General features: G+C 45.0%; 2 protein-coding genes across 4 annotated transcripts in view; one reads left to right on the plus strand and one right to left on the minus strand.

Annotated features, from left to right (window-relative positions):
* The window catches only part of ACER2 (alkaline ceramidase 2), a 32,064-nt gene extending 21,570 nt beyond the window's left edge, over nucleotides 1-10,494 (minus strand). Inside the window, exon 1 of one of the 3 annotated variants that reach the window (XM_074933086.1) lies at nucleotides 10,337-10,494. In XM_074933086.1, the coding sequence (XP_074789187.1) occupies nucleotides 10,337-10,444 (108 nt within the window). In that variant the 5' untranslated portion in view covers nucleotides 10,445-10,494. Of the gene's footprint in view, nucleotides 1-8,739; nucleotides 8,868-10,336 lie in introns of those variants that run through there. The other 2 variants (XM_074933087.1, XM_074933088.1) reach the window with 2 other exon arrangements.
* Nucleotides 10,495-11,594: 1,100 nt separating this feature from the next.
* RPS6 (ribosomal protein S6) lies at nucleotides 11,595-17,504 on the plus strand. Its single transcript, XM_074931252.1, has 6 exons — nucleotides 11,595-11,692; nucleotides 12,515-12,646; nucleotides 13,568-13,778; nucleotides 14,547-14,693; nucleotides 16,404-16,561; nucleotides 17,362-17,504. The coding sequence occupies exons 1-6, from the start codon at nucleotides 11,687-11,689 to the stop codon at nucleotides 17,455-17,457; spliced, it is 750 nt and encodes a 249-aa protein (XP_074787353.1). The 5' UTR covers nucleotides 11,595-11,686; the 3' UTR covers nucleotides 17,458-17,504.
* The last annotated feature ends 136 nt before the right edge of the window (nucleotides 17,505-17,640 follow it).

Here is a 17,640-nt window from a genome sequence, read left to right on the forward strand (position 1 = left end):
AATGAACTGGCGGACAGAGAGGCAAAACAAGCAGCCAAAAGAGAGGTAAAAATGGAGGGTGCTTTAGTCCCTGATGGACAGACTATTTTAGAAGGTAAGCCTATTTACACAAAAGAAGACAAAAAGCTTATTGCAGATCTGGAAGGATCATATAATAAAGAAGGTTGGGCTGTCACTCCCCAAGAAAAGATAGTAATTCCCTCTTATTTGACCAGACACCTGGTAAGGGAAGAACACAGAAAAGGACACTGGGGGGCAGAGGCCCTATACCGATATTTAGTTAGGAATATTAGAGCCAGAAATTTGTATACCATAGTAAGGCAAGTGACTCAACAGTGTGACCTTTGCCTCCAGACTAATCCTAAGAATACCCCTAATCTAGAAGTAGGCCAGATTGGAAAAGGGAACGGACCAGGACAACAATGGCAAATTGATTTTTCAGAACTTCCAAGAAAAGGGGGGTATCGATACCTATTGGTATTAACAGATACCTTTTCAGGTTGGCCAGAAGCGTTCCCCACCAGAACGATTAAAGCCAGAGAAGTGACAAAAGTATTAACGCAAGAAATAATTCCACGTTTTGGGGTTCCAGCGACCATATCCTCAGACAGGGGGTCGCACTTTGTTTCCAAAGTAGTCCAGCAAGTCAGTTACTATCTGGGCATAGATTGGCAGCTTCACACCCCATATCGTCCCCAATCCAGTGGCCAAGTAGAGAAAATGAATCATTTGATTAAACAGCAAATAGTAAAACTCGGTCAGGAATCAAACCTGACCTGGCCCCAAGCTCTCCCATTGGCACTCTTGCGCATACGAGCAAAACCAAGGGCCAAAGAAGGGTTGAGTCCTTTTGAGATGTTATATGGCAGACCTTACGCAGTGCAAAAGGGTATATCAATGCAAATTGGAGAGGAAACTATGACTTCATACATGATAGCATTAAGCAAACAACTTAACAAAATTGGGAAACATGTATTCGGAACTCGGGGTAGAGGGTTAGACGGACCGGTACACGATATACAGCCTGGAGACTATGTGTATGTTAAGTCTCTTGCAGAAAAAACATTGGAACCACAATGGGAGGGGCCATTCCAGGTGCTGCTTACGACCTTTACTGCAGTGAAAATTAAAGAACACACATCATGGATACATCATACTAGGATCAAGAAGGCTCCTAAACAACGCTGGGAGGTGACAGAAACTGGACCATTAAAACTCAAATTCAAACAAAAACTTTCGGATTAAGACCTCAAAATGATCAACCGTGAGTTGGAACTATTAATATGTTTTAGGATTATCCTTCTTGCCTGTGCCCAGGAACCCAAAGACTGGCCTTGGAATCACGCCCAGAAAAATCATGCCATGATGGTGAAGGATGTGGACTTAAGAACAAAACTAGCCATGGTGGTTGTTAACAACAATAAGGTATACCAAGGGAACCAGTGGAGAAGGGACGATAAGGATGAAATCGACCAATTAGAAGGAAAAACGGGGGATGAAATAACAGTGGGTTGTCAAGTATATCATGAGGACGGTCTAGTTCCAGTGTTAGAAGACACTATGATAGGTGTGAGAATGATAGGGTCCCCATATAAATTTGGAGAATCGTGCAAAGGGAAATCAATGTGTTGGTTTAACTTTACCTTAACCAAGATAACTTTTGTAACATGCTTAGGACAAGGGTCAAGGGGACAGGCATTGTTCTACAGGGTCAGAATTGACCCCATGCAGTCTACTGCAACCACTTTGCCACCTGTCACGTCTGTAAGAGGTACAAAAGCAATTGCTGGGCAAGTGCTAAAGTCAAAACCAAGAATCTTTAAAATAGGTCCACATGTGATCCGGAAAACTGGTCAGCAAGTCCTATTGTTTAATCCCCAGTGGTCACTAAAACAGGTGGAAGTGCATTTGCAGGTGAATCTGACAGACATACAACCAAAGTGCCTTCCATATCTGGAAACAACTCAAAGGGGATGGGCTGCCTGGCTAAAGGCTCGGGCTGTTCAAAGACAAAAAAGGGATGTGACAGGAATTTTAGGGACAGGATTGGGGGTATTGAATAGTGTAGATTCAGAAGTAATAATGAACAAATTGGCTACAGCAACTCAAGAACTGGATCAATTAAAACGGCCTCTAAAATCGTCCTTATTAGCCTTAGGGACTCACCAATGGCTAACATCAAAACTTCTCCCTGATTGGGAGAGAGTTAACATCAAAGACCATTCATTAGTGGTAGAAGGGATGGAGGCTCTACAGAAAGACACATCCTTGGCTCTTAGTTGTATACAAGCACAAATGTGGATACAATCGATTATTTCCAATATTCTGAGAGAAGGGGAGGAAGGAATCCTCCCTAAGGAAATTCGGAAGGTAGTTTGGGATAAAGCACTTGATCAAGAAAGAGAATTGCAATCCTGGTGGAAATTGGTAAATTTCACGTATGATGATAAGAATGATAAAATAATCGCCTTCGTCCTGACCATATCAAGGGCTACACAGTATAAAATCTACCCTATTACTGCCATAGGATTGTATCATAAGGGAGTAATAATCAATCCGGTAGGACATAAAGGGTGGGTGTGGCAACAAGGGGATAAATGGCAGACTATTGACACAGATCTGTGCACTAACATGGGACATCAGGGATATGTCTGCGAAGGAAACTCCATAGAGGCTCAAGATATGTGCCTGGACACCCACCAGAAAGAGTGCAACTTTGAAGTACAACCCTCTCCTAACCACAATACAGTTCTAATATACATAGGAGGGGGGTGCATATGTTTACGCACTTCTTGTAAGAGCTTTATAGTCGATGGTGATGAAATGGAAATAGGAAACCACTCTAATCATTGTGTATGTAATTTTACAAAAATCGAAGGTTGTGACTTTAACTATGTCAGCCCTGTTCTGAGCTCCCAAGTAATAGAAACGAAATATACTCTGTATCGAAGAATAGGTTCTACCCCCATAGGAATGAATTTGGAAAGAGTGAAGGAGATGCTACAGCACGAAGACTTACTTTCTATTCTAGAAGAAGTAAAACAAAAAGGGAAAGAGATGCTAATAGTAGTAAAACATGATACGGAGCAAATTCACGAGATTTTGATGAAAGTACAAAAGGTAGGAGAACATCATTGGTGGGACACCCTCCTTGGATGGTCACCAACGGCAACCGGAATTTTTAACGCAATCCTTCACCCAGTAGTAGTTCTTTTGATATCTGTAGTAATTTTGTTAATTCTTACTGTAACTATATATATATGGAACTGGAGACTTACAAAACGCCTGCAAATTATGTATGAAGCTTTATACCATAATCCGAGTTTTAAAAGACTGGGGTAGATTCTACTAACACTGAATTAGTTATAGGAGACTAATTTGGCTTGGCCTCTATCTCTCCATATAGCTCTTTTACGAATACAAACCAAGCCAAAAGCGAGATTAAGACACAAATGAGGTCAGATGCTTTATAACCCTAGAAACTTTATTCTCTATAACAATTAATCAAAGCGATAGGACAGAGAGGAAAAAGAAGGAAAAGTCAGAATCCCTAAGCAAGAACACGATAGAAGCGCAACTAATTACCACCACCACGACCAGGGATCCAGCGATGTTCTGACGGCCCGATGACGCTCCACGTTCCTGGCTCCAAGTTGGTTCCCCTCTACTAAGGAGTACGCAGTCTGTCCTTTTATAGTCCCCATCCTCACGATCTGTCCGCCCATTTCCACGGGGCTTGTTGTTCTATGTGCCGCCCCATGGTCCTCCATACGCGCATGCCCAGGTGTCCATGGTGGTCGTGCTGGTGAGGGGCCGATCTGTGGCGTCTTCAGCCTCGCCGTGGTTTCCCCTCCACCTGGCTCGTGCGCAGGTGCAGCTCGGTGGGTGCTGGTAAGGCTGCTGCTGTTTTTCACCTTTGGCGGATGTCGTGGTTTTGCCAGGGACTATTTGTCGCCTCCTAAACGTACTCCTCCACAACAACACGATGCTGTAGCCAGGAAGTGGTATACCTGGAGGCAGCAATGCTGAGACAAACCAAAAGTCTCTACACCACTCCATGGCTCAACATTGCTGCCGTCGTGGTGGTGTGAAAGATAACAGTACAGAAAGAGAAAAGCTAGGAAAAGCGCAGTACTGTAACTAATAAGTATATATTTTTAACATTATTCTTTACTACAAATCATTTTAGTTTACACTATTTTTAACATTTTTATCTAACAAACACATATTTTAACAATATTTAAACATTTTTATCTAACAAATATAACATGTTTAAAACTAATTAACTTTACAAAGCCTAAGCATTTTATAAACTAAGTTTGAGGCTCCGATGAATCAGTAGAGGGACGAAGTGACATTCTACAAGAACAACAATTACCAGGACAAAACAAAAGTATAATAATGATAAGTAAGATAATAGCCAGTAAAGAAAAAAAAACAACATGAATCAAAATTAATGCCAAAAGGTGATCCATTCTTATAACAAAAGATATCACAAACTGATTACGGCCCTGCAGATCCACGCGGTCGGCTGCTCTGGTCTGCTGGGTTCGGGATCAGCATGCGCAGTGGGAAAAGGCTCTCCGCACCCCCTTTTTAATCCCAAAGCGCATGCGTCATGTGAGACTAGAAAGTTCTATTTTGATTTTCAACCGGAACAAATAAGCAATACTACTATTTCTAACTTTATAGAACAAAAACATCGTATAAACTAAACTTGAGATTCCGGAAAGTCAACAAAAGAACACGATGGTTTAGGTTCAAGGATAGTAGCAGTGAAAACAGTGGCAGAAGAAGACGATAGTTGAGGAGGAGATGCAGGAGAATTAACAGAGGATTGCAGTGGTTGCTGCTCAGGAGATTCAGGCGAAGCAGCAGAAGAACGTGAAAATAACTTACAGAACTGACATTCACACCGACAAAAAAGAAACATTACAATAACAAATAAGGCAATAGCCGATAAAACAAGAATTAAAGCTAGCGCAGAAATGCAATCCATATTCATGGTTGCGATAGATTCCAAAGCTCCAAAATGGAAGTCCAAATACGCAGCAAGAAAAGAATTTCCACGCCCCCAGCCCAACGTGCATGTGTTATTTAGGCCTAAAAGCACCTATCCTAAATATAAACAAGAATACATGTGTATATAAAGTTTAAATGATTAATACAGCAGTAGACTTTGATTGGCAAACAGTACAAATCTGTTTTACGCCATCAGGTGAAGCAGTAGATGTAAACTACATGCTAGATACAACATGTTGGATTAACTGAACAAAGCAAGGAATGATACAGGGCAAAACATCAAGACAGCAAATGCACATAACAGATAAAATATAACCTGAGTTTCAAAAGAATAGTGAAGACTAACACAACTTAGTTATAAAAGTAAGCTGTAAGATGGTTTGAGTAGTAAAAGAATTTACTAAGTAAGAAGAAAAGGGGGGAATGAGATAGGGAATTTAAAGAATTTGAGTTTGATGGTGCAGAGCTTGCGCCAAGATGAGGGGGCTATACGTGAAGACATACCAGAGGCTGACTGTTGCTAAGATATTATCTTCTGGCTCAAACAGAAGCTTCCTATTGTCCTTGAAGTAGTACAGAACAGCAATAGATCACCTCAAATCCTAACACTAATTGGCCTTGTGGCTTAGCTAGGAGTTAGGGAACAACTGAGGCTGCGCAGAAGAATAAGGTAAAAAGTTCATCAGCGAGGAAGAGGAGATACTTCATCTATACGACCCTCTCCCAGGAATTTGCGACCACCAAAGGAGCTCAACGCGCAGACGCAAGAGGAGGAGACCTAATTACCATGAGAAGCGAGGGGAGGCGGGGAAATATTATGTTTATGTATAAGCATTCTATGAATATGCATTATTTTGTAATATATAAGCAGGACGAGAGCTGCAAGGGGTGCGCATGCTTGTGGAGGAGCGATCCCCCATGCGCCCGGCGCTGAATAAACATACCTACTTTACAACTTAACAGTTGTGGAGTTAGTTTTTCCGCAAGTCAGAGTGTCCCTACCTCTACCCGTCCAATTCTCCCACTGATCCCCTGGGTTGGGGTGGGTGAGTGAGCGGCTGCGTAGTGTTTGGCTGCCAGCCAGGTTTAACGGCGATAGCCCTTTCTGGCACACAAACATGGGGCACGAAAGGCTGAGATAACAACAGAGCTGGTCAGAGTGCAGTACAATGTATTTGTTATAATCACTCTTTACATTGGTTTAATAGTTTCTGGTCATAATGTTGGTTTGTTGTCTTTTAAAGTTGTGCTGCTCGTTCTTAGTGTTGTGCTTTGCATAACCTCACTTGTCGTATATAGTGCATATGCTGCTGCTTATTACCCACGGGAGGTAGGACTAGTCCGGTATCTGTACTCAGCACTGTCGTCACCTCTGTACTTTGGGGGTCATCCAGTGGAAAGGGTTAACAATTATACGCTTTATGTTTTCTCTTCAGAGAGCCAATCCATGCGGAAGATGACACCTTCCTTCACCTTCCCCTTCTCCTCCTGGCTAATTAGAATAGCATTTGAGGATTTCAGAAATTTTGAATATGCTTGGAACATTGACACTAATATTGTTAGGAGCCAGCATGTTCCCGCATATGGTTCAGGTTTTGTTCAAGGTTAAGCAACTATTTAAGAGTATCAGTCAGAGATCTACTCCAAGGCTGGAGAACTGCAAGTGGCAGGGGGTGTGGAATAGCACAGGCAAGTACTTAGGACAGTGAGCACCCCCAATGTTTTGGAACTTCATCGCTGAACAAGTACAGGATCCTGAAAAACTAGTAAAATATTTGGAAAAAGTATGCTGTCACCTTGGCAATTCCAGACAGACCACACTCTTAGATGTACTGTAACTATTAACACTGCCCTTTCCATGCTAGTGAGACACATAGGCATTTGGTTCTGGTTTCAGAAAGTATGTTGCATGTGCAATTTTTTACATAATACACAATTGGCCTGCATGGTTTGATAATGTACAATTCAAATGCTTATACAGTTAAGATTAGTGCAAAAATTAATAACAGGAGTATAGAGAATTTCCCTTGGGATCTGCAAACGACAATGATTAAAAGTTATGGTTCTGGAAAGAAGGTAAGCAACCTATCAATAACAGCCACCTGTGGCTTCATATAGTTCTGGACCTCTAGTTTTAAATTCCAGCTACCTGACTGTATGGAGGGAATACAGGGTATGGGCCACAGAGGGAACACCAGAGGCTTGCTCAGATCATGACCACATAACTTCTCTCACATCTGGCCACAGTCCTGACACAGGATGTTTCCTGCAGTCCTACCAAAGCTCAGGTATTCTTTACTATCTGGTACATCTCCTAGACAGCAGCTCTAGCATTCAACCACCACAGCAATGCTTACTGGCACTGCCTCTTTATGAGGAGAAAGCAAAATTGGACTAAGTAGCTCTCAGTGAGTTCACAGGGTTTGTATCTTCTATATCCTGATGTGTGAGCATGCCACTCAACTAAAAGAGTTCTGCAGTAAAAAATAGAGTATGAGCATTCTCCCATACTCTTAAGACTATCTAATAACTTTTAAAAACTTTTATCTCCATGCCACTAGAGAACAAAGGAAGAGGAATAAAGACAGTGGCAATTCCCTTTTTAAATTTAAATTTGACAAGAAATATGTGCTGCATGTACAATCACATGTAACATACTCAACTTCAAAGTACTGACTTTACTAGCAAAAGTAAAAAATGATTACTCTTTTCAGGTGTTTAAAACACAAGCAACAGCTTTTTTTGTAAGTATCTCTATACAGGGTAAATTCTTTTGATGATGTGGCGGCATTTGTTTATATTCTGGAGTAGGGTTACACTGCATCAGGACACATTATTTATTCATTTCAGAAGGAAAAAAAAATAACAACCAAAACCTCCCGGTTTTCCTATAACTATTCTTTCAATCTGAGTTACAAACTGTTTTGTGGCCTCTTTACTGAAAGAGTGTGAGACCTGAACACAAGATCACATCAGTCTAGCTCATGTATGTTTTAAAAAATGTCTGATCAATTTGTACAAAACCTCTGAACAGATATTCTCTTACTGATTGAATCCTGTTGAGCACTTCAGTTTGCTTTTTAACTAAACAGAATTAAATTTAGGCATAATAGACAAAGATTAAGTCCCACCCGAATAAATACACAGTGTTTTAAAAACATGTTTCAGATAAGCTGTTCCAGTTTTGTGCTTACATGAATATTGCGTGAGATCTCAGCTACAACTCTGACCTCTGCTGTGACAGTTTAAAATACAGATTAGCAAGGTTTTAACCTACAGCTTAAAGACTCAGATGCCAGATTCAGGTCTGCTGAGGAGTCCTTCCTGAAATTTCAAGAGTGTTTGAGTCAAAGGCAGAGCTGAAGCATCTTGGAATAAAATTTAGACTCCACTTAAGGTGCCTGTTAGAGTAGGGTCATAATTTCCCAACTGTCCTGTAAGCATCTGGCTTTTTGGGGTCACAGCTGCACAACCCCATCAATCCACTGCGAGTCACTATCTTAATTTTCAGAAGTTGCTAACACAGAAGACAAACCCTTGCAATGACATGTTACTGAAGAGAGGCTAAACATGACTACCCTCAATGCAGCCTCTTTCCTCCTCCCCTCTTGGTGTACAGCACTCTGATTTGTACACAGCTGCCACAATACAGGGGCCTTCAGGGCAAACTTTTTGCTGTGTCTCTCTGTTAACCTGCCTGGAACCTCAGTTACTCACCCAGACATACCTGCAGCTCCTAGCATTTTGCAAGCTTCTATACCACTGCTAATCAGCTCAGTACAGTCAGAAGGATACCGAACCCCTTGCACAGCTGGCTCCAGAACACACTTGCTGTCTTCAAGAAACTTGTTTATCCTGACCTTTTCCTCCCTTTGTTTTTGGTTCTCGCACAGTGACACCAGACACAAAGAAAGCAGTTTCCCACATACACCCTCAAAGTTCTCCAATGGCACAGACCAGCCACCACCCAGATGACTTTGGCAGCAAACTACAAGAAAAAACAACAGGTTAGCAATGTGCATCGTGCACCATAGAATTACTTGCTCCATATGTGCAGCACACCCCCAATACACACTCCAGTGAATTAAGCCAGACACCTACTTCTCTCTTCCACTGAATCTTAGCATAGCTTGAAAGGGAAAGACAGCTCAGACAAAGAAGGAATTGGAGGGGGGGGTTGGGGGGTGGGGTCGGGACCAAACAAAAAACAAAAGAGTATTTTAAAGTACAAAAGAGGCAAAACATTTGTGCACACAATACTTTCTACAGAACAGAAAATAGGGCATCTGCAGGGTTCGCTCCTGGACACGTTTTTCACGGAAAGGCACACTGCCAGAAAGCCTGATGCATTAATATCTCACCCTGGTGGATCTATTTGTCACTGCAATTCTTTAAATCAACAGGAGGTAAGGAGCACTGCTCCCCGTCCAAGATGCATGGTACAGGGCAGTCTGGCTCTGTTGCTGGGGCTATGTTTTCACAAGTGCTTTCCAGCAGCTGAGAGGTACTGGGATGCCGTGAGAGGTCTCGGGGTGAACCACGAACTTACTGGACGGAAGCAATAATTACATTAGTCCTCTTTCATCTCCCTCCTTTCTTCATCTACTTTCTCAAACAGACATCTCTCCTCCCAAAAATACATTGCTGACTTCACCCTGCAACCTCAAGGCAACTTGTTTGTGAAAGCTTTGCCTTCTTGGAGCCAAACCTATCCCGATGAAACCCAGTTCTGCATCCAAACATTAAGATTTATTTTTTTTCTTGATCTGTCGCCGCCTCGCACACCGTCAAGGGGCTGGCACCTGTTCAAAGGGGTACCGGACGGAGACAATCCAGCACCGAAAGTTCTGCACTCAGCCACCACAAGGCTCGAAGCGAGCAAGGAGGGGGCCTGCTGCATAATGTTTACCGAACAGTTTGTCATCACCCCTGTCTAAACGCTCTCTAAATGTTTTCTACCCACAGCACGAAACCGCTCATTTTCCCTTAATTTTAGGTGTACCAGGGACTGGGGAAGGAAGGAGTGGGCAGCGACAGAAAGGCATTCTACAATCCCACGACAACCTTGTACGAGAAGCCTCGGCAGGCAGCAAGCGCCCCCAGGGCTCCGGCGGGACCAGCCGCCGGCCGACCCGCCGCCTCAGGCTCGTCCACCCGCCGCTCGGCAGCCCGGGCGGACGCCGCGCGCCGCCGGTCCCGACGCACGGAGAGCGCCCCGCCGAGCCCCGCGTCGGGACCGCGCCTCTTCGCCGTCCCCCAGGCGCCGAGGCGGCCGCCTCTCTGGCACCGCGGGGCAGCCGCCACCGTCACGCACCGTGTTGTAGAACTCGGCGATGGCGGGAACGATGGTGTAGTTGTCCTCGCACCAGTCCACCTCCGAGCTGCCGGCCCGCAGCTGGTCCCACCACAGCGGCGCGCCCATGTCGCCCGCCCGCCACTCCGGCCCGGCAGCTGCGGCGCGACCGTCCCGCCCTCCCCCGGCCGCCCGCCTCCCGCTGCGCCTCGGGCCTGCGTGAGGCGCGGAGCGGCTCTCCGGGCCTGGCGGGGCCCGCCCGGGCGGGGCGGCGGATGGCCGTGGCCGCGTTTCTGCAGGGCCTGTCCTGCCCGGAGGGACCTCCACCAGCCGGGCCGACCGAAGCTCCTCTGCCCTGTTCCCCCGGCGGCTTTGAGGAGTCGGCTCCCGCACACGGGTGGCCCGCCTGCCACCCGCCCTCTCCCTCTTGCCTACACCTTAGAGGTTGTTGCTCAACAGTTTAATGGAAACAAGTGGCAGCTTATTGCGTTCTCCTGTATGGAAGGCGACACGGACTGGGGAGTGCCGCCATCACCACCCCTGTGCCGAGCATCCAAGGTGTTTTCACGCAGGCAGGAAACACGTATCAGCGAAGAAGTCAGCTGGGCCGGCATTCCACGCCCTGTGAAGTGCAAGAGACTAATGTGGGCTGTATTTTTACTTTGCTAAGCTTCTCCGGGGGCTTTTTTTCCAGAAAAGGGGCACTTCATGGCGAACCGCGCTCTCCACGGCTGGCCTAGCACCCCACGCGTGCAGCCGGCACCGGCCGGGGCGTTGCACCTCCTGTCCCACCTGTCCTGCAGCCGTCACGGGAAGCGCGTCTGCACAACACCCGCTCTCCCCCCAAAAAAACATTGAGAGCACTTCACACACTGGTGGCGTTTCTTGTTTCTACTTGTTCATACTTTCAGTTCCAGGGCAGACACGCCAGCCCGGTCAGTCTCTGCGACTCTACTGTTGTCTGTCCTTAGACCGAGGATCATTTTATTGTCAGAGAAACTGGAAGGAACCGTTTTCCTGCGAAAGGCCGCCCTCGGCCTGATCCTCTGCGTGGGTGCCCTGCATGACGCCCGGCTCGTACGAGCAGAAAAGGTGTCCGGGGCTGGTCACGGCTGCTACGTCCGCATCAGCAGCAGCTGACAGCCTCGCAAGGCCGCTCTCCCCACCCGCCCCGCGCAGCGCAGCGCCCTGACACCGACGGTCAGGGCCGGGTCAGAGACGGTTCCGCCCCGGCCGGGGGCGTCCCGCTCGCCATTGGGTGGCCCTGCCAGGCGGGGCGCGGGCTGCGCCGTTCTCGCGAGATCTGGCGGGGTATGTGTGGGCTGCGGGCGGAAGTGCGGCCCTTTCTCGCGGCGGTGCGGCTCTGTGAGGATGAAGGTCAGGCTGTGTGCGGCGCCACGCCCGGGAGGGCCCGGGTACCCCCGCCTCAGATGGCTCCGGGGCCGCGTCCGGGGCCAGTGCTGGGGCACAGTGGTCCCTGGTGGCGGGGCTGGAGCGCCGCTGTGGGGCGGATGGGAGCGGATTGTTGGCGAGGCGACATGGCGGCCGCGTGGGCCCTTTTTCCTCAGGGCGGCCTCTCTTGCTACCGGGCCGTGGAGCTCCGCGTTCCGGTAGCTTAGAAAGGGTCGCTCCTAAGCTCAAAAGGCTTACCGGTGGGAGGTCTGCGCTGTCGTTGCGGGGCCCTAGCGGGGAGGCGCCGCGTACGCTGGGGCTGGGCCAGAGCTGACATCAGGCTGTCCTCGAGGGGGAAGTGCTGGGAGGCGTCCCCGAGGCTCAGGGCTTTCCACCGGCCTCCAGGAAGCACGAGTGATCACCGGCGGCAGGTGTCACTCCCTTCAGGTTGCTTATGCAGTCTGTTAGTACAAGGTACGCTGCGGAAGGCAGGGAACAGTTTCTGCTGCCCTCACCTTAACTGATAGCAGTTTGTCTGAAGATGATCAAGCACCTACCGCTGTAGTAAATTCAGTTTTCTGTGTAACTGAATGAATAACGCAGCCTAGTGCGCTCAAGGACGGACCTGCCGGGGTCTCTGAGCATGGTACTGAGAAGTTATGGCTAGGAAACCTTCATATAAGCAGATAGGGAATCTCAGTTTTGAAATTTTAAGATGAAACCAGCAGATAAATGCTAATTTTCTGTCAAAATATTTCATGTGAAGTTGCAGCAAAATCTAATCTTCTTTTAAAAAAATCTCGTTAGCTGAACATCTCTTTCCCAGCCACTGGCTGCCAGAAACTCATTGAAGTGGATGATGAGCGCAAGCTGAGAACATTCTATGAGAAACGGATGGCCACAGAGGTCGCTGCTGATTCTCTTGGTGAGGAGTGGAAGGTAAGTGTAGGATGTGTTAGAGTTGTATTCTAGGAGCTTAAATGGCAAAATTCCTCCAGTATGCAGTCGTCACACGAGTGCTTGTACAGTGTACATTTGGTGTGTACATTGAAAGTTTCTCTTGCTTTATATACTAAATTCGGTGATCAAACTAGCCTGTCCTGCTGCTTTGATCTAAGTGCCTTTTGGTTTTTGGGTTTTTTTTTTTTAAAGCCCTGTGTTCAGAGTTTCTCATTGCTCTTTGCAGTAATTTTTTGCTCCATTTGAGTGCTGTCTTGGTACTCAGGACAAATTAAATCTGTACCATAAAGCTGATCCCTTCTTTGCTGAACAAGTCCAAAATTGCCTTCCTTGTGTTTAAACTGCTGTCAGTGCATGGGGAAAAAGCATGTTGGGCGTGGTAGGTGGGCTTGGAATAGTTGGATGTTACTAATTCAGACAGCCCAGCTGTATTAGGGTAAGTTGATCTTGTCTGTTACAATCTCCACAAGGAAAACAATAAAATCTTTACTGTTCGCTTCCTTTTTACCTATGTATCCCTACTCCAGATGCTTTTGTGTTGTATGCAGATTCTAGTGTGCGGTGATAACAGGCTTTGGTTAGGTTTAGGTTTAAAGAAAAGCTAGACAAAAATGGACAAGATTCATTCTGGTGTAGCTTAAAGTTCGAATGGATAGGAATTTTTGAATGTATATTTGAAGCAGAATAAATTCTGGTACACAGTCACATCTGTTAAGTAAAATTCCTGAACCTTTGTAGTGGTGTTGGTTGAAGAAGTTGCTTGCATTGGCAGCAACAGTGACTTTTCCTGAGTCATGGCCACAGTGCCTGTTCTTTTGAATAGTATTTGTGTTATCTGCCACTTGTCCTTGAAGTAATAGAGGCGTGTGAGCAGCTAAAAGTGTATTTCTCTCTTCAAAGGGCTATGTTGTCCGGATCAGTGGTGGCAATGACAAACAAGGTTTCCCCATGAAGCAAGGTGTCCTGACTCATGGACGTGTCCGCCTTCTGCTCAGCAAGGGTCACTCCTGCTATCGCCCCAGAAGAACTGGGGAGAGAAAACGCAAATCAGTTCGTGGTTGCATTGTTGATGCCAACTTGAGTGTTCTGAACTTGGTCATCGTCAAAAAGGGTAAGAATCTGGATGAAGCAAGCAGCAGAAATAGGCACCTGGAAGGAGTCTGCTTGCTAGTGGCTGAGAAGTTCTGTAGAATGCAAATGGAGTTCCAGTTTAGAGTGTGAATGTGTCTTGTAATTACAGCTGAGCATTACCTTCTTGTAACTTTCAAACTGGTCACTGAAATGCTTCTGATCCTGCCAGCAATCTTATCACATTAAGTCTTCAAAGTGTAGCTAGGAGTGGGGTGGTGGTGCTATTGGCAGGTGAACTCCAAAGATTATCTTGTATTTATTATCTTGAATTCTTATGCATTTTGAACTTAGAATTGAAAGTTACTAACAAAAGCAGGTGTACAGTAGATGTGGGATTAATTGGCATGTTGTTCTGATTCAGCTAGGATAGGGTTAAGTTTCCCCAGCAGGGAGGGGGAAGGGATCTCCAGCGGGTTATTCATACCATGCTCACCAGGTCCAGGCCCGTGAACTTTTTTCTTTGTGGCTTTGGTCGTGGGAAGCATGTGTGGCAGGCTGGATGTGTCCATTGCGGTATTTCTCTGTATAATCTTCTGTTTACCGTTATTACTCTTTATTGTTGTTATTATTCCTATTGTTGTTGTTCAGATTGTTATTTATTACACTATTGTATTAACTTTTTTCCTTATTTCAACCCCGGGGTTTGTGTCCTACTCAGTCTGAGGGTGGGGGAGGGACAATGGCAACATGGTCTCTGGTCCCAGCAGGGTCTAAACCACCACACATGTTTAAACTTCTATTCTCAAAGGTGAAAAGGATATTCCTGGGCTGACAGACACAACTGTGCCCCGTCGTCTGGGTCCCAAGAGGGCTAGCAGAATCCGCAAGCTGTTCAACCTGTCCAAGGAGGATGATGTTCGCCAGTATGTTGTGAGGAAACCCCTGAACAAAGAGGGTGAGAACCCAAATTTAACAGCTCTTCGGTTTCATATAGTTATCAGCAAAGAGGTGTCAGCATACTGCAGTGGATGAAGCACACTATAGTAGCAGATCCAGGAGTTGGCTGTCATGGTATTTAAGCTTTGCCAACTGTAACTTACAAATGAGAAGCAGAGATTCTTGGTTGCCTCATTTCTTTACCTCTCTGTTGCATTTAAAGTAATGAATTATCTGGTAAGAGATGAATCCCTTTGTGTTCTAGCCAGTCTTCAGAGATTAGAGGGGCTAGGGGCAGCTAGACTTACCTCTCAATAGGTATCCCAATTACAGCCATGACTATAGGCTGACACCACGTGCACGAACAGCCCGTATGCTGTAGGTCTGGTTGCATTCAAGAGAAACAGGTTCATGAATAGTTCAGTTTATTCTTATGCAACATCTACTGATTCTTTGAGATTGCCTGCAATAAATGCAGAAACTGCAGGTCCGTTGATCTGTCCCTCTGATTTGGTATCAGATTATCGTCCTTCCAAGTTAGATACAAACTCGGGGTAGTATTTATCTCAGCATGTATGTATGTGTGAGTGGGACTGCGGTCAAGCCATTGTTTCTTGAGTAGTGACAGCGCATTCCTTGGTGCAGGGTGGTTTTTTGGGAAAAGAGGAAGAATGAGAGATAAGGTCCACAGAGTTCTGCAAAACAGTCCTTGAGAGAAAGGGAAGAGAAGGAGATAAATCTGCATAGCTCTTGTCAAATGTTCCTTGAGAAAAGTAGAACGAGACTTGTTTGGCATTCATCCTTGGTGCCATGGCAACACAAATCACTGGATCTCCCTCCCATCCTGTGTTTGTTCTGGGCACCATGTGTTAAGGAAATGTGTGTTGCGCAGTCTTTCACGGTTTTGCTTTTCCCACGCTTCAACACCCTCTCTTCCCTGTTATGTCACACTTTGGTTTTAGATGTTTGATAGAATCTGAAGTAATATTTACTAGTGGTTCTAAGAATAGTAAAAAATAATTGTTAATAAACAGGTTAAATATGAGGTGGAGGTAAAAAGCAATATATAGAAAAGATACTAAGATTTTTCCCTATTGCTTATGGCAGTCTTTAAAATGAGCTTTTATTTGGAGGGCACTGTTTTGCAATTTCGGGTTCTTTTGCATTTGATCAGGGAACAGAAAGGATGAGGATTTTTAGCAAAAAGGACATGATAAAGCTTGGGCACTGTGGAAGCTTGTTGGGTAAAAGACCACTATTTTCTGCATCATAGGAGCTATTCTGTCCATTAAAGAATGTGATCCTGGTGGACATCAGACTGCTGCTTGTGACTGCTGAAGTTGGGTAGGATTAAGTAGGAGAATTTTACAGATGTATGTGGTCGTGTGTTTTGTTTGCGTATTATGGGCCATGTAGATCTGTTTCTGTTTAAGACAGGCCTGCTGAGAAGCTAGGAATTTTTGCAAGAATGTAGAGAGTTAGAGATGCATTACTTGCATTGCATTGCTGATAACAAATTGTGAGCAGTAAGACTATTTTGTTAATGCTACATCTCACAGTAATTGGTCCTTTTTTTCTGCAAAATCTCTCAAGACATTGAACTTTGTAGGAGTTGCTATAATATGCAGTACGCTAACGTTACTCTTAACATTAAAAGAAGTTTCCTAGATGAGCCTGGGCCTCTTTGGAAGATAACTGCTGTGTCTGTTTATTCATAATGTTTTTTTAGGCAAGAAACCCAGAACCAAGGCTCCTAAGATCCAGCGACTAGTGACTCCTCGAGTTCTGCAACATAAGCGCAGACGTATTGCTCTGAAGAAGCAGCGCACTCAAAAGAATAAGGAGGAAGCAGCAGAATATGCAAAGCTCTTGGCCAAGAGAATGAAGGTTTGTTTGCATTTATGACTCAGCTGTATGGAATACCCCATACCCCAGAATCAAGGGATTTGGTAAACGTGACTGTACACCTACAGCTGCTCTGTACCTAGATCATTTTGAATAGAAATGTCTGAATGCAAGTGTAAACATTGCTGGTTAAATATTTTTTGTGAGCATTTCTGTCCATTTTTGCTAGTCCTACGATAGTGGAACTTAACCAGACCAATTAATTTAACCGGGATCTGATCTTGAAAAAAGTGGTTATGGCCTGTAAAGTTTTGCAGTAGCAATTTTAGTTCATATGAATTCTAGTTCATCTCAGATGGCCAAGTATTGAGTGACTATGTGAAGAAACAGGATCCAGCAGTTGACCTGGATGGAAGATAACTTGGCAAGAAGTTGTTTGGATGAGTTTGTTCTTGCACCTAAACCAGCAGTGACTGCTGAAGCAATACTGTTGGAATATTTGGCACAACACACTGGAGTGTTTTGTGACTTCCAGGCAGAAACTAAGAGTAAATAGACTTCCAGGACGTTGTGAACGCTGCGTTAGTATTTTTACTGTAATTTTGGAAACTAGTCCATATTGTTTAAAGACATGGGTCTGTACAGGTTTGGATACTTGTAGAATTCTTCTCATCTGTGAAGAAGAAACTGGGTTTTTCCTTTATTGACTTAAGGAATCTATTTTTTTTTTTAGTAGCTTCCTTCAAGTTGCATTCTCCCTAGTTGGTTCCTTTGTAGATTTTTTGAAGTGCTTGATTTTGTGTAACATCTCAGTATTCACTTCACGCTGCTTTGCTTTTCAGGAAGCCAAGGAGAAACGCCAAGAGCAGATTGCAAAGAGACGCCGTCTTTCTTCATTGAGAGCTTCTACGTCTAAGTCAGAGTCAAGTCAGAAGTGAAGATGTACGTCATACTAAAAATAAACCCTTTTTGTGGTTACCTTTCAGTATGAGACATTCCAGTGCATATTGTTACTGGCCATCTCTTAAATAGTAGACTAAACTAACGGCATCATGCAGAGCAAACTGCAACCACAAACCTTGGTCTTGATTCAGTTCTCTTTTGAGAACTTGTAATACACA

The sequence above is a fragment of the Athene noctua genome, chromosome Z (assembly GCF_965140245.1).
Source record: "Athene noctua chromosome Z, bAthNoc1.hap1.1, whole genome shotgun sequence".
NCBI lineage: Eukaryota > Metazoa > Chordata > Aves > Strigiformes > Strigidae > Athene > Athene noctua.